Source organism: Mustela nigripes, chromosome 8, assembly GCF_022355385.1.
Source record: "Mustela nigripes isolate SB6536 chromosome 8, MUSNIG.SB6536, whole genome shotgun sequence".
NCBI lineage: Eukaryota > Metazoa > Chordata > Mammalia > Carnivora > Mustelidae > Mustela > Mustela nigripes.
In genome coordinates, this window is record NC_081564.1 from 17,660,831 (window position 1) to 17,674,969 (window position 14,139).

General features: G+C 50.1%; 1 protein-coding gene across 1 annotated transcript in view; it reads left to right on the forward strand.

Annotated features, from left to right (window-relative positions):
• The window catches only part of MYO1H (myosin IH), a 50,822-nt gene extending 38,450 nt beyond the window's left edge, over window positions 1–12,372 (forward strand). Inside the window, exons 20-31 of the mRNA XM_059409960.1 lie at window positions 1,598–1,711; window positions 4,023–4,099; window positions 5,123–5,191; window positions 6,876–6,960; window positions 7,442–7,601; window positions 8,614–8,697; window positions 9,488–9,581; window positions 9,775–9,830; window positions 10,572–10,707; window positions 11,148–11,218; window positions 11,356–11,453; window positions 12,229–12,372. Coding sequence (XP_059265943.1) covers window positions 1,598–1,711; window positions 4,023–4,099; window positions 5,123–5,191; window positions 6,876–6,960; window positions 7,442–7,601; window positions 8,614–8,697; window positions 9,488–9,581; window positions 9,775–9,830; window positions 10,572–10,707; window positions 11,148–11,218; window positions 11,356–11,453; window positions 12,229–12,352 — 1,168 coding nt within the window. The 3' untranslated portion in view covers window positions 12,353–12,372. The remainder of the gene's footprint in view (window positions 1–1,597; window positions 1,712–4,022; window positions 4,100–5,122; window positions 5,192–6,875; window positions 6,961–7,441; window positions 7,602–8,613; window positions 8,698–9,487; window positions 9,582–9,774; window positions 9,831–10,571; window positions 10,708–11,147; window positions 11,219–11,355; window positions 11,454–12,228) is intronic.
• The last annotated feature ends 1,767 nt before the right edge of the window (window positions 12,373–14,139 follow it).

Consider the following 14,139-nt stretch of genomic DNA (forward strand, 5'->3'; position numbering starts at 1 on the left):
TTGTCTGGCCGCCGCATGTCTGGACAGCTTTGATGGCGTGTGCTAGTGGACTGGACAGTTGTGTCCCTACTGCATTACCTGGGGGAGGCATGCCCCTGCACCTTGGTGTGTGTGCCTGGACCAAGAGAGGTCATCGGGGAGGAACAGAGGACACTTAATGTCTTAGTTTTGGGCTTGTGTAATAAAGCACCATAGACTGGGTGTTATAAACAACGGAAAAGTACCTTTCATGGTTTTGGAGTCTAGAAAGCTGGGAACAAGATACCAGCATGGTCGTGTTCTGGGAAGAACCCCCTCTGGATTGCACACAGACCGCCCTTCTCGTGGGTCCTCACGTGATGGGAAGAGAGTGAGAGAACTCTTTGGGGTCTCTCTTAGAAGGGCGATGACCCCATTCATGGGGGCTTCAGCCTCACAACCTCGTCAGCTCCCAGAGGACCCTCACCACCTAATACATGGTGGCTTAGGATTTCAGCCTGGGAGTGTAGGATGAGAGGAGAACATAGACATTTACTCCATGGCAATGCCCTTAATGACTTTTTCATGAAATGTAGTTCTGGGAAAATCAGCATGTTTCTAACAGTTTAAAATGTGATTTTTATGGGGCACCTGGATGGCTCAGTTGGTTAAAGTGACTGCTTTCAGCTCAGATCATGGTCCCAGAGTCCCAGGATCAAGGTTCCCGGATCCATGGGGAGTCTGCTTCTCCCTCTGACCTTCCCCACTCTCATGCTCTCTTTCTCTCTCAAATAAATAAAGTCTTTTTTAAAAAGTGATTTTAAAATAAAATGAACCATGTCACAGTATTAAGGGTAAGAAGCACAGCAGGAACAGTGTAGCTAACATTTTTTGAGGTCTTGGACTGAGCCCAGTACTCTCCACGGCTTATCTCATGTCGACCTCGTGATGGGCCCACGAGGAAGGTCGTGTCCCTTGTTCCCGTTGCAGAGGTGAGGAGGCAAAGTGACTTGCTCAGCTCCTGAGCTGCACTTGAACCCAGTTTCTATAGCTGCAAGTCCACAGGCACGTGGATTTCTGCATTCTCTTATTTCAAAACGTTGCAGACCGCATGGTTCTTTTTACAGGGACTGCATCCTCGCTATGTATGCTGAAATCAGGATCTGAAGTCATCTCTGGGCCCACGTCCCTCATTACTTACCAGGCGTGGGCCCTTTTCTTCGTGTGCTGACTTATGTTTATTTTGTCCCTTCGTTCATCAGCAGACGGACATTTGGGTTGTCTCTGATGAATAATGACACGGTGACGCTGTGAACATTCTTGCATAAGCTCAGGTGTGGGCACAGGATTTCACGTCCCTGCATAGAGTGTGTGGAGTGGAATGGGGTTTCTCGGGCCAAGTGTCTGATGATGTCAGGTTCTATGAAGACAGGCCAGATCCAGCCTACTGAAATAGTTTCTCCCTTTTATCCTTCTTGCCAAGTGTCTATTGCTGAATTCGAGGAAGTCGGTGTGATGGGTCTGCTAGATTGTGCTGAGTGACTGGCATGCCACAGCTGAGCCAAGTGGGCCCCTGGCAGGGGGTGGGGGGCAAGTGTCCGGGCCAAGGGCTTTCTGGAAGGGCCTCTCCTCTCCCCAGGTACAAGTCCCTGTGCCCGGACACCTGGCCACACTGGCACGGGCCTCCAGCAGAGGGTGTGGAACGGCTGATCCAGTACATGGGCTACACACCAGAGGAGTACAAGTTAGGGAGGTAAGTGGCTAGGAAATCCCCAGTCAAAGGTTCTGTGCATTCTTCTGTATGCATCAAGAACCGGGAGATGAATTTTTAAAGGAGTCCATGTAGATTTACAAGCAGATCCTCCCGTCCACTCGATTTAAATGCAGCTCTGTAAAGAAGGAAAAAACCTCCTGCTCTCAGTACTTTGCTCACCCCGAGTACATTCCACAATACCTCTGAGAGTGGTGGGGTATCCTGCACTCAACTCAGTTCTGACACTGTCTACCCGAGGTAGTGTTAGATGCCCAAGATAAGGACTCAGTCTGTCCCCCCCTTCAGATGCCAGTTCTAAGTCCGCATTGTCACCTGTGCATCTGACGACCGACTGGACATCTATTAGAGGTTCCTGGGACCCTCTCTTTGGGTTCAAGTGATTTGCTAGAGGGGCTCACAGAACTCAGAGTGACTGGATCCCCGGCTTATTACACAAGGATAGAACTCGGGAATGGTCAGATGGTTGAGATGCATAGGGTAGGGTATAGGGGAAAAGCATAGAGCTTCCACGCCCTCTCCAGGCACACCCAGATCATCAAACCACGTCCTTTTTGGAGTCTTACGGAAGCCCCTTTACACAGCCATGATTGATAAAACCACTGGCCGTTGGTCATCATCCCTTCAACCCCTGGCCCCTCTCCCCAGGTAGGAGGTGGGGCTGAAAGTTCTGAGATTCTCATCTCAAGATTGGTTCCCCTGGCAACCAGCCCCCATCCTTAGGTTATCCAAGAAACTTGGCGAACATCACCTCCTTAGCATAAACTCAGGTGTGGTGTGGCTGGAGGGATCTGCCGCAGATAGCAAGACATCCACTTCACTGTTATCACTTTGAAACTATCTCAGGGACAAAGTCCAAATATTATAACCAAAGATGCCCCTACTGCCCTAATTATAAGGGTTTGGGGATCTAGCTATGGCACTAGAATGGGACCAAGACCAAATATATATTTCTAATTATAAACCACAGTATTGCAAGCTCCAGGTGGTTGGAAGGGTGTTGGAGGAGATGAAGCTAGAAGGGAGACCTGCGTTCTAAACCTGACCCAGGGCTGGGTTGCACCTCTTTGCCTGCAAAATGAGTTTGCCTTGTCTTTTTTATTGTTCAAATGCACGCAGGACCTCTCAGAGGGGGTATTAGGACTTACGTGAAGTGAAAGATCCCATGGCATCCCAGAAGGTGTTCTAGAACTCCGAGCACATTGCTGTAGTGGTTGTCGTCCAGGAGCAGGAGACCTTTCATACACGATGATAGCACCGAGGCAGACTCAGGGTGGGCGGGAGGGGGGGGGTGTGAACCGGGAAGATTTAGTTTTATCCTGTTAGTCATTTTGGTCAGGGTTGATGTGGTGGTAAGGACCAGTGCCTAAGGATGTAGACAGGCATTCCCCGGCTACAGATAATTTCTGCCATGGAATGCATCAATGGACTTTGCCCTCCCACTCCTAACTCCCACTTGGATATAGCCCTCTGTGGCCACCCTGGTCCCTCTCCAGCCTTATGCTTCTGTCTTGGGCCCTGCTTCAAGAACTACAGTTCCAAGCCAGATCCCTGAGAATGGGGTTAGCGCATCCTGAGGGAGGCAGACCGTGGAGGTAGGTCATAGGTGGTCTCTGTCCCTCTTCCATGATCTGGGATGGGGACGTGGGATCACGTGGACTGAGGCACTGCTGCCCCCTTGTGGCTTCCCTGGGAAGTTTCCCTCACAGGGTGGGTAAGGCATGCCGGAAGTGATGGACATTGATCATTGATCTTTGCTGGTTGATGGGATCTTTTACACTTAGACTCCTATTCCTTGTCATCGATTTTTCAAAATCCAGGGAGGTGACTTCAGGGTTAAATGGTGTCATAGTTTCCTGAGGCTGGATGACAAAGGCCTGTAGACTGGCTGGCTTAAAATAACAGGAAAAGTACACTTTCATGGTTAGTTCTCAAGGTTCCAAGTCCAACATCAAGGTGTGGGTGGGCTCTGCGGGAGACTCCTTCCTTGACTCTTCCAGCTTCTGCTGGCTCCTGACATTCTGTGGCTTGTGGTCCCGTCCCTCCAGCCTCTGCTTGTCTTCACATAAACTTCCCTCTGTGTGTGTGTCCTTTTCTGTCTCTTACAGGCACACACACACTGGATTTAGGTCACACCTAATTCCGTACACTCTCCTCTCAGTCCCTACCTTGATGACCCTATTTCCCAATAAGATCACATCATGAGGTTCTAGAGGAGGGGACACTGTGGAAGCCAAGGCAGCTGGTAGCCGACCAAATTAATCATCACAACAATCTCTCTTTTCACTTCTAGAACCAAAATCTTCATTCGTTTCCCCAGAACTCTGTTTGCTACCGAAGATGCCTTTGAATTCAGTAAACATCAATTAGGTACGATTTTCTCTGTCCTGACTGCATCATAATGTGAAATGAACCAGCTTAGTGTGGTTCAAAAACAGCGTTTTTGAAAGAGTGTCAGAAGTGTTGACTTTGGAAACCCAGAACAAGATACAGGGCTATATGATAAGATACATGTAGATGTATGCCCAGAACAAGATACAGGGCTATATGATAAGATACATGTAGATGTATCATATACATGTATATGATAAGATACATGTAATGTGTGTTTGGAGGGCAGTCACAGGTGCACACGGACACTTAAACCCTGGATTGCTGTCCCAGTTCTCGATAAGCCCCAACTCTTTTGCCACACCAGGGGCTAAGCCTCCAGTGAATCGTTGAAAACTTCATTCATGCCAGTATCTGATGTTGGAAGATGTTGCTTCCAAGCCCGCAGCCGGGGTGGGGTGTGTGAACTGGGAGAGAGGAAAGTTACCGGGTGGGGGCGGGGGAGGGCAAAATTTTTCTGAAACTACTGGAGTGGGGTGGGGCATCTCCCTTGAAATCTCGAGTGGTCTGTTGAGTCATCTGAGTGCTTGCTGCATATTAATTCCCTGGCACTTGGGACCTCGGTGTGTTCTTAGAACAAACCTATGTGGCCATATTATCTCCACTTTCATTCCGGGAAACTGAGGTCTAAGATGTCAGTAACTTGCTGAAGGCTGCATGGCTTGTAAGCAGCAGAGCTGGGATTTGAACATGGGTCTCTCTAGCTTCGTGATCTGGGCTTGTCACCACTGTGCTTGCTGATCTCATTTTTATTTCTACTTATTTATTTATTTGATCTCACAGCAGCACGCCTTGATCCTGGGACCTGGGATGGGGCTGGTGCTGGCTGCAGGTGGGGCAGAGGGGCCTCCGTCAGTTTCTAAACAGCCTCTGGGGGGACAGGATGACTCTGGTCTGCAGGGGTGGGGCGTGGTATTGAGGCTGCCTCTGACCTCCCCTCTGAAGAGCACAACTACACAGTCACACAGCTGAAAGCTGTTTCACCAACCCTTTTATTTTCAGTTGCGAGGATCCAAGCCACATACAAAGCCTGCCTAGAAAGGAGAGTATATGTGAAAAAAAGACAGGCAGGTAAGAATGAAACAGAAGCTTTCCCGTTTGCAATGAGCCAGAGCTCTGCTCCATCTCTCTGACCTGGGCAGCATCTGGAGGCAGAGGCTCTGTTAGGGCTTTGCTCCCCCTGCCCGTCCGTCCTTAAAAATGGCTTGTTTTTATTCTACGAACGGCCTTTCTAACATAGTGACCCGTTTGGGTCCCACAAACATGGCTTATTTGGTCCCCAGCACGTGCGCTTTTAAAGAATCATTTTTTATTTTTATTTTTAAAGATTTTATTTATTCATTCAATAGCACAAGCAGGAGGAGTGCCAGGCAGAGGGAGAGGGAGAAGTGGGCTCTCTGCTGAGCAGAGATGTGGGGCTCGATCCCAGCATCCCGGGATCATGACCTGAGTCGAAGGCAGACAATTAATCGGCAAAGCCACCCAGGTGCCCAAAGAATAATTTTTTTGAAAAGATACTCACCCTGGGAGTATCCAGGAACCTGTCCCCTGTGGCTCTCCCGTCCCTTCTTGACCCATACCTGCATCCCTCTCCTAAATTTTGCCTTTATTCTTCCCTTGCTTTTCTGGATAGCTTTACCATCATCATGTAGTGGTGGATGCATCACTAAACGATATAGTTAGTGGCTGGCATGTTTTGAAGTTCATAAAATTATACCATTTGTATTTTTAGGGACATTTTTGTTCCTGAAATTCAACCAGCCAGCGCTATGTAGATTTGGTCATTTATTTTCATAGCTGCATAAGATGACATGAAATCAAATGTTGGCAAACTTTTTCTTCAAGGCCAGGTGGTCCTTTAGACTTGTGGGTCATCTGGTCCTGGTCACGGCTACTCAGTTCTGACATTGCAGCAGGAAGGTATTTTGGCAATACATAAATAAATGCGCATAGCCCTGTGGCAATAAAGCTTTATTTACAAAAGCAGATGTCCAGCCAGAGGGCTGTAGTTTGCAGACCCCTGTGCTGTACCAGCATACCACAGTCCAGCTGTTCTGTGGATAGTCCTTTGTTTTTGGAACAGAAATAGTGCTGCTATGAGGAATAAAAGCATTTTTTAAAAAAGCTTTATTCATGCGTTTGAGACAGGGAGAATCTCAAGCAGACTCTGTGCTGAGCACAGAGCCTGACTCAGGGCTCAATCCCACGACCCATGAGATCATGGCCTGAGCTGAAACCAAGGGTCAGACACTTAATCAACTGGGCCATCCAGGTGCCCCAGAAAACATTTTTTTAAAATCAGAATACTGAACAAAATATGAAAAGCATTTAAAAATTGGGAAACAAGCCAGAAATCTCTGTGTCCCAATTGATGTATCTCAATTTTTAAGCATGGATAACTAAAGCACACACTAGATGAGACCAGCCAAACGCAGCCCCACGACTGATGTGCACCCCTCAAGACCTGGGGAAACTGACCCCCTCAATGCAATTTCGGGGCTCTCCTTGAAGCCTCCCATATGGCTGGAGCTGCTCGGTCGTCCTGGTTCAGTGGCCTGAGCACCCTCAGATAGAAACTGGCGACACTCCACAACTTTCCATCTTGGGGGTCGGGGGGTGGGGCTGGCCCAGGGCAGAGGTGGGCATCCAGATGTTTGGTGGAGGGGGTGAGCGGTTCTGAGGGGGGAAAAAAAAAGCCTTTTGTATTTAAACTTGATTGTGCTCGCCTTCTAATGCCAGCAGTGAACTCTTTCAGCCATCAGACTGGAGGCGCACTGGCGTGGGGCCCTGGCTCGGAAGGCGGCCAGTAGGAGAAGGTGGGCTGTGCGGACCGTAAGGAAGTGAGTTCTCTCCAGAAGGTGACCATGGGTCTTGGTTGAATTCTTGGGCTTTGTGCAGAAAACTGAGCTTCCCCCCAGAATGCCAGGCCTTAGGGATTCAGCTCCACTTCTTTCCTCCAAGCTCCCAATCTGACAGTGATCACAATCCACTTGTTAGTTTCACTTGCTAGTTAGTTTCTCTCAGTTGTTAGTTTCACTTCCTTGTTAGTTTCTCTCAGTTCAAAAGCCACTAGGGTCAGCTGCCTTCTGGTGTCAGTTGATGTCCACAACTAATTCACACTGCTCAGGACAAAACCAAAAATGGTGTGGGTGAAACAGAATGTGTCTCTGGGGCAGACCTGACCTGTGGGCTATGTGACTGTCACTTTCCTTGGCGACCAAGGCAATCTCTGCCATTTTGGCCTCCTTTGAAATCAAACAGGTGGAGAGAGTCTCAGCACAGAAATCGGCCAGAAAGCTAACAAAACGCTTGCCTCTTTAGGTTCATAAAGGGATTCATCAACCGAAACAAAGCCCCCTGCCCGGACAACGAGGAGTTTATCGTGTTCGTGCGGAAGAATTACATCTTGAAACTTCGGTATCATGTCCCAAAGAATGTCTTGGACAAGAGCTGGCTGAGGCCTCCTGGCATCTTGGAAAATGTGAGGACCGAATGGGGACTCCTGTTTGTTGCAAGTGACTCCGGCACTGATGGGCTAAGCTTTTGTTGTCTTTGTGCACCCTCCTTGGCTGGAAAGGGTCGCCTTAGCAAAGCACTTCTTTTTGCAAGGCTTTTACGCAAGAAATGTCACTCCTCCAAATTCATACTCTAAAGCCAACAGAGGTCTGTTTGCACAGAGCTCTTGTGGATAGTTCCTATCCTATTATAGCCTTCCCAATAACTTCTAATAACTGTTACGGGGGAAAGTATTTCTCAAAAGTGGGTCCTGAGACCCTCTGTCTAGAGCACAATGGGGGACACTGTAAGATCCTGGGTCCTAGCCTGGGTCTACTGAGCATCTCCGAGAGTCCTTTTCTCTTCTGCCAGGTCCTTAGATGACTCAAACACATTCAAATTTAAGAACCAGTAGTTTGGGGCATCTGGGTGGCTCAGCCATTAAGCATCTACCTTCGGCGCAGGTCATAATCCCGGGGTCCTGGGATGGAGCCCCACTTCAGGCTCCCTGCTCAGCGGAGAGTGTGCTTTTCCCTCTCCCACTCTTCTGGCTTGTATTCCCTCTCTCACTGTCTCTGTCAAATAAATAAATAAAATCTTCAAAGAAAAAAAAAAACAACCAGTAGCTTAGCAAGAGTGAAAAAGTAGTGCAAGATTGGCAAATGAGCTGCTTTCTTGGAGTTTAAAATACTAATGCTGTACTTATTTTTAATAAAGATTTTTATTTATTTGACAAAGAGCACAAGCATAGGGAGTGGCAGGCAGAGGGAGAGGGAGAAGCAGGCTTTCCACCATAGGGAACCCGACGCGGGGCTCAATCCCAGGACCCTGAACCGAAGGCAGCCACCACTCAACCGACTGAGCCACCAAGGCCTCCCTACTGCTATACTTTACATGAGACTGGATTCAACTGTGCTTTCAAAGCATCTGTCTTGGTGGCCACAGCCCAAGAACAGGGTGTGAGCGGGGTGGGTGAGACAGATGTGTTCTCCACACAGGCGTCCGACATGCTCAGGAAAATGTGTACAAGGAACCTGGTCCGGAAGTACTGTTGCGGGATCACAGCGGAGAGGAAAGCACTGGTAGGGGCTGGGGGGTGGGTGGGGTGGGAGCATGGGCAGGTGACCGGGTTGGGGAGGGGCTAGGGCTGGCGCCTGCCCGCCATCTCATCTGGGAGCCTAGGGGCACACTGGGCCTGTGCCTCATACGTGTGTTGAGTATTAAACACACCTAGGCCACTTGAGGCAGAGCCCTGGTTCAAGGGCAGCTGTTATGAGTAATGTGGCTCATCATGTTGCCATGGGAACCTGACCCAGATAGTCCCCTAAGCTGCTCAGAATGCAGGACCCCTTCTCTGCTGCAGAGAAGTTCATGATTACCCACAGGTCAGCGGACTTTTTCTGTAAAGCCCTAGAGGGTAACATCTTGGAGTCTGCAGGACCCATGAGTGCTTTTCCAGTCAGTCTACCCTGCTGGCACAGCATGAAAGGATGGCAGAGCCATGCTGCTAAAACACACAAACCCCCCACTCCCAAAAAGTTAAAAAATTAGGCAGCAGGCTGGGTTTGGCCCTTGGGTTGTAGTTTGCGGATCTCGGATCTAGGTGGAAGGACCTGCTCTCTGAAATTCTGAAAATCCCACTTCTAGGGAGAGAATGCATGAGACTGGCCTTAGGTGGCCATTCCAGTCTCTGCCAGTATAATTTTTAGGGCATTTTGGCCAAAGCCTGGAATGTGTTGTGATTTCTGTGCCAAAGGAGGCCGAGGCTCCTACAGCTTATCAAGGAAAGTAAGCCATCCCAGGGACCTAAGGAGCCTCTGTCGCAAGGATCTTTGAGGCTACTACTTTGTCCTTCCAATTCTGTATCACCAGATGCAGCAAAAGGTGGTTATGAGTGAACTCTTCAGGGGAAAGAAAGAAGGTTATGCAGAAGTCCTAAGCCAGCCCTTTGCCGACAGCCGGATCGGTAAGTACGTTTTTCCATCTGTGCACTCGCTTCTCCTATTTTAAGGCTCGAAAGAAGATGCCTGACTCTGTAGCATGTCCTAACCACAGCTGAGGTCCTGGTCACAGAGGGGCATAAACCCAGCGGATACCAGTGGCTTTGGTACGAAGATGGTATTTGGTGATGATTTGCTGTGTTCTGGTTCCCTCCCCAGATGAAGGAGACATTAATCCCAAAGTGCTTCAACTCATTAGCAATGAGAAAATCCAGGTATGGAAACGTGGGTCCCTGGGTCTGGCAGGATTCCCTCAACGGGATCTGTTTTCTGTATGAAGTGTCTGGAAAACCTGTTGAAATGCAGGGGTGTGTGTGAGTGGGCTGGGCTCTCCACCGTTATGCTCTGGGCATTAATGAAATTGTGGGGCCCATGTGACCTCTAGGTATCTGGTCCTTATGTCATCCTAGAAACTGGGTTTGGTTTTCTTTCCTTTTAAAAAGATTTTGAGAGAACATGAGCACGAGCATGGGGTAGTGGGAGAGGGAGAAGCAGACTCCCCGCCCAACAGGGAGCCCAGTGTGGGACTCGATCCCAGGACCCTAGGATCATGACCTGAGCCGAAGGCAGACACTCAACTGGTTAAGTCACCCAGGTGCCCCATGGGTTTGGTTTCTGTGAAACTGAGTGCAGTGCAGCCACGAACTTCATCACTGAACATCTCCTATTAGAAGCAATATGGCAGGGTGTCAGCATGGACATCGTGGTAACTTAGCTGTGTGCCATCTGGGCAGGTTCTGGAAGTTCTTGCCACCTCTGTCCTTCTGAGTGGGGATGGTGCGGATAGTGAGAGGCCGAAGGAGTCAATGGTGGGAAACACTGTGTGGTAATACCAGTCTGTGTGAGTCTTTCTCTCTCTGAGTGCTTCAAGTAACTGGTCTTAGCACAGTCTGGAGGAATAAGGAACTCTGTCCCCTGCCCTGTCCTCCTACGGAGTCACCTTGCCTTCCTTGCAGTATGGTATCCCGGTCATCAAGTATGACAGGAAAGGCTTCAAGGCCCGGCCGCGCCAACTCCTCCTGACTCAGAAGGCAGCTTATGTGGTGGAGCTTGCCAAAATCAAGCAGAAAATAGAATACTCAGTCCTCAGAGGTAAGAAGCCAGCCGTCTTCAGACCGTTCCCTGGATTGACTTAGCTCCCCAGGCGGAGGGGAACGGGACGGGGACACACCAGTAAGGAAGACACCTTCTACTGGAAGACAGAAGTGTAGATTGCCCAGAAAGCTTGGGGCTGGCTGCCCGGGCCTGGCCTGTGTGTTTTTTTCTGGCATAAATGTCAGCGGCCGCCCCTTCCCCCAAGTATCCAGGTTGGACGACAGTCACCTTCTCCGAGGACCTGTGTTGTAGCCCGAGCGCAGCCCTTCACAGCCTCCTAGCAATGCTGACCACTGGGGTGTGCCCTTCACCCTCTGAGGCCCAGCAAGGAGGGAAAGAGGGTGGGGTGGGGGTGCCCCCAGGTACACCGCTTCTTTTTTCTGCGTGAATGTCAAGTTGTCCAGTTCCAGGTCGCTCACTCAGGAGTCTGTCCTCAGGTGTCTCTACTAGTAGCCTCAGTGATGGCATCTTGGTCATTCACGTCTCACCAGAGGACCACAAGCAAAAGGTAAGCGACAGCCACCGGTGTCTGCCAGGGGAGAAAGACCCTGCCACGCTGAGCTACCCACCGGGAAGCCTCTGTAGGGAAGCGTACTTTTCTTTGAAGCCACTGCTTCTGAAACCACCATATCCTCTCCACCTCAGGGCGATGCCATCTTACAGTGTGAGCACGTTTTTGAAGCGGTCACCAAGCTTGTCATGCTGGCAAAGAGGGGGAACGTTGTGAATGTCGTTCAGGGAAGGTAGGTGTTTCTTCAGTCCCCTGTTCTCCAAGGCGACTGGGGGCTGATGGCCCGGTTCTCCAAGGAGGGCCTTCCGTCCCTGGGGGAAGCTGTCAGCCAGTGAAAGGTGGACCTCTGGGCCAGGACAGGTGACAGCTGCACCTTCCCCTGCTTGAGGCCTGTTGTCTGAGCACCATGGACCACAGCCTGGCAGGCTGCTTACCATGGATGAGCAGCCAGGGAGAACATTTCTTTAGGGCATAGAGAAAAAATATTTGGCACAGAGGGTGCTCTTACCCGAGTCTTTCTCAAGTCTGAAGGCGCCACCATGTTTTCTGTTACACGGGCACAAGGTGGTTGAGCAGCAGGCCCGTGTCAGCAGGCTGGTCAGGGACAGTGTGGGGGTCCCCGAGGCTGAATCTCGGAGACTCCCAGATCTCCTACAGGCAGCCTGCACCCCTCCACCCCCCATTGCTGCTGCTCTTAGTGGGTCTCAAGCCCCTGTAGGCTGATGGGCAAATTCCTCCGTGCAAGAGGGAGAGAGAGTGGGGAGCACTTCCCCAACAGGAGCCCTGGCCACCCCGTGACGGGCCCCCTGAAGAACTAAACATGCTAAGTTGATCTGGAAATAGTCACAGAAACAAGGGGTAGGTTTCCTGGTTGTGGCAATGGTTGTCTTTTGAGGACTCAAATATGCAGTAAAACTCTGTAATAATACAAATGGGAATTTGATCTCGAAGCTCCCCATAAGTGAATTTCCTGAACGTCAGTGATTGATTACTTGGTGTGTTTTCAGTTTACAGTTTTATATCAGCCCTGGAAAAAAAGGCACGATCGTTTTTGATACAGGGCCAGAAGAACAAATCTATAAAGATAAAAATGGCCAGTTAACTGTGGTGAGTGGCTGTGGTGGGAGGTGAGTTTTACCTGAGAACGCAGATTAAAATGTGGCCATTTTTAGCCCTCCTCTTGATTTTTCATGTCTCCCTCTATTCCTGATTCTACATCAAAACAGGTGGTACTGATGCCCGAGGCACACATTCACACAGGGAACGAAAGGGTTTGAAGAAAGCAAGCTTACCTCCCATTTCTAGTTGTTAGTGAACAGGATGGTGATGTTAAGTCCTTCTCAGTTTTAAACGTCGAAGGCAACTTTTCACTGGAGGGCGAAGGCTGAGGCTTTGTGGTGTCTCCCGACTTGGGCTCTCCTGGCAAGCTTCTAGAAATACCCATGCCAGAGTCTTGGCCCTGGACGCTGTGATGGGACTGGTGCGGGCTGTGGCCTGCTCTTTGCCATGGGAGCCATGTTGGGTCTGAAAAGCAGAGCTGACTGCTGTCTGAAGTCCAGGCTGGGTGCTCAGTGCTTAGTCTTCCCCATCAGTCTCAGGGTGCTAAGCTAGGCGTCCCCATAGCCTTCACTGGCAAGTAGTACACAGGGCTTAGTGTGATCCCATCTTGCTAGGAAATGACAGATTAAAACCTGAGGGGGCTGAATCTTTGTGAGGTATTTTGTAGGTGCACGCTGTATTCTCATCTGATACAAATATATGAGCCAAAAGTCTGTCAATAAATGGGGTGTCTCGTAAATACTTATATTTGCATCCCCACAACTTTAACTGTCTTTGTGGGGTAAGTCGTACCCAAAAGGCTTTCCTAAAATAACTGCCCCTGAACTCCTTCAGGGAGACGTTAAAAATCTCTAAAGTATCATTTCAGCCTTTTCAGCTTACATGCCGTCTTAGGGGTGTGACCTTTAAGGATTCGGCCTTGGGCATCCCCCCAGCTCCGGCGCCTGACTGGCTGGGGCTGAAGCTGCTAAGCAGCCTGTGAGTCCTTTTCTAAATGCCCTCTGTCTCAGCGGCAGGTGGGGTCGGCTTCAAAGCTCGTCCGCACTGCCACTGCCCACCGCTGGGGCGTGAAGGGTCTCTAACCTAACTGTGGGTGCTCTCCCGAGGTGTCGGTCCATGCCAAGTCCTCCTGACCGCTCCCGGGGCCGTCTCTGCTCCGGCTGAGGAAAGCACCCAGGAAGCAGGAGGCTGTCCAGGGAGCTACACCTTCAAGGAAACAGGTCCCCGAGGTTCCAGGCAGAGGAGCAGCTCTGAAGGAACTGAGTGGCATCCATCCACCTCCCAGTTCTCAATAGCCCTGGGGCACTAAAGGGAAAGGTGCTCTTCAGCGGCCCAACCTCAGGTCACCTGCACGGATGGGTTGCAGTGTCCCTACCAGGTCCTTCCCTCGATGGGCACTTGAAAGTGTCATTAAAGGGTGCAGCAGATCCTCTACCTTTGTCAAGCTGCCCCTGAGGGACCATGGAGGAGTATATATACACACATGGTCTGAGAGGGAGTCCTTGTAATTTGATAAAGCTGCGTGTTTTGAATTTTGCTTTAACTAAATGGAACTTAGGTGCTTTGGGTTCCAGATGGGGAGCCATAGCAGAAATGTCATGGCCTTATGTGTGTTTGTGTCTCCCCTGTCCCGGCCCCCCTCCCTCGTGTTAACACGGCAGCAACCCCAGTGGACTCACTCTGGTTTCCACCTAAGACTTCCAGCAGGGTCTCAGCGAACAGAACAGTGACCCCCGCCGGGCTCTCCCTGGCAACTTCAGGTGATAAAGCAGAATGAATGGAGGACAGAGGCCTTGCCCTCTTTGCTGTGAACCCCACCGCACTGCCAGGATTGTGCTGGGTGTTTCTGAAAAGACCCA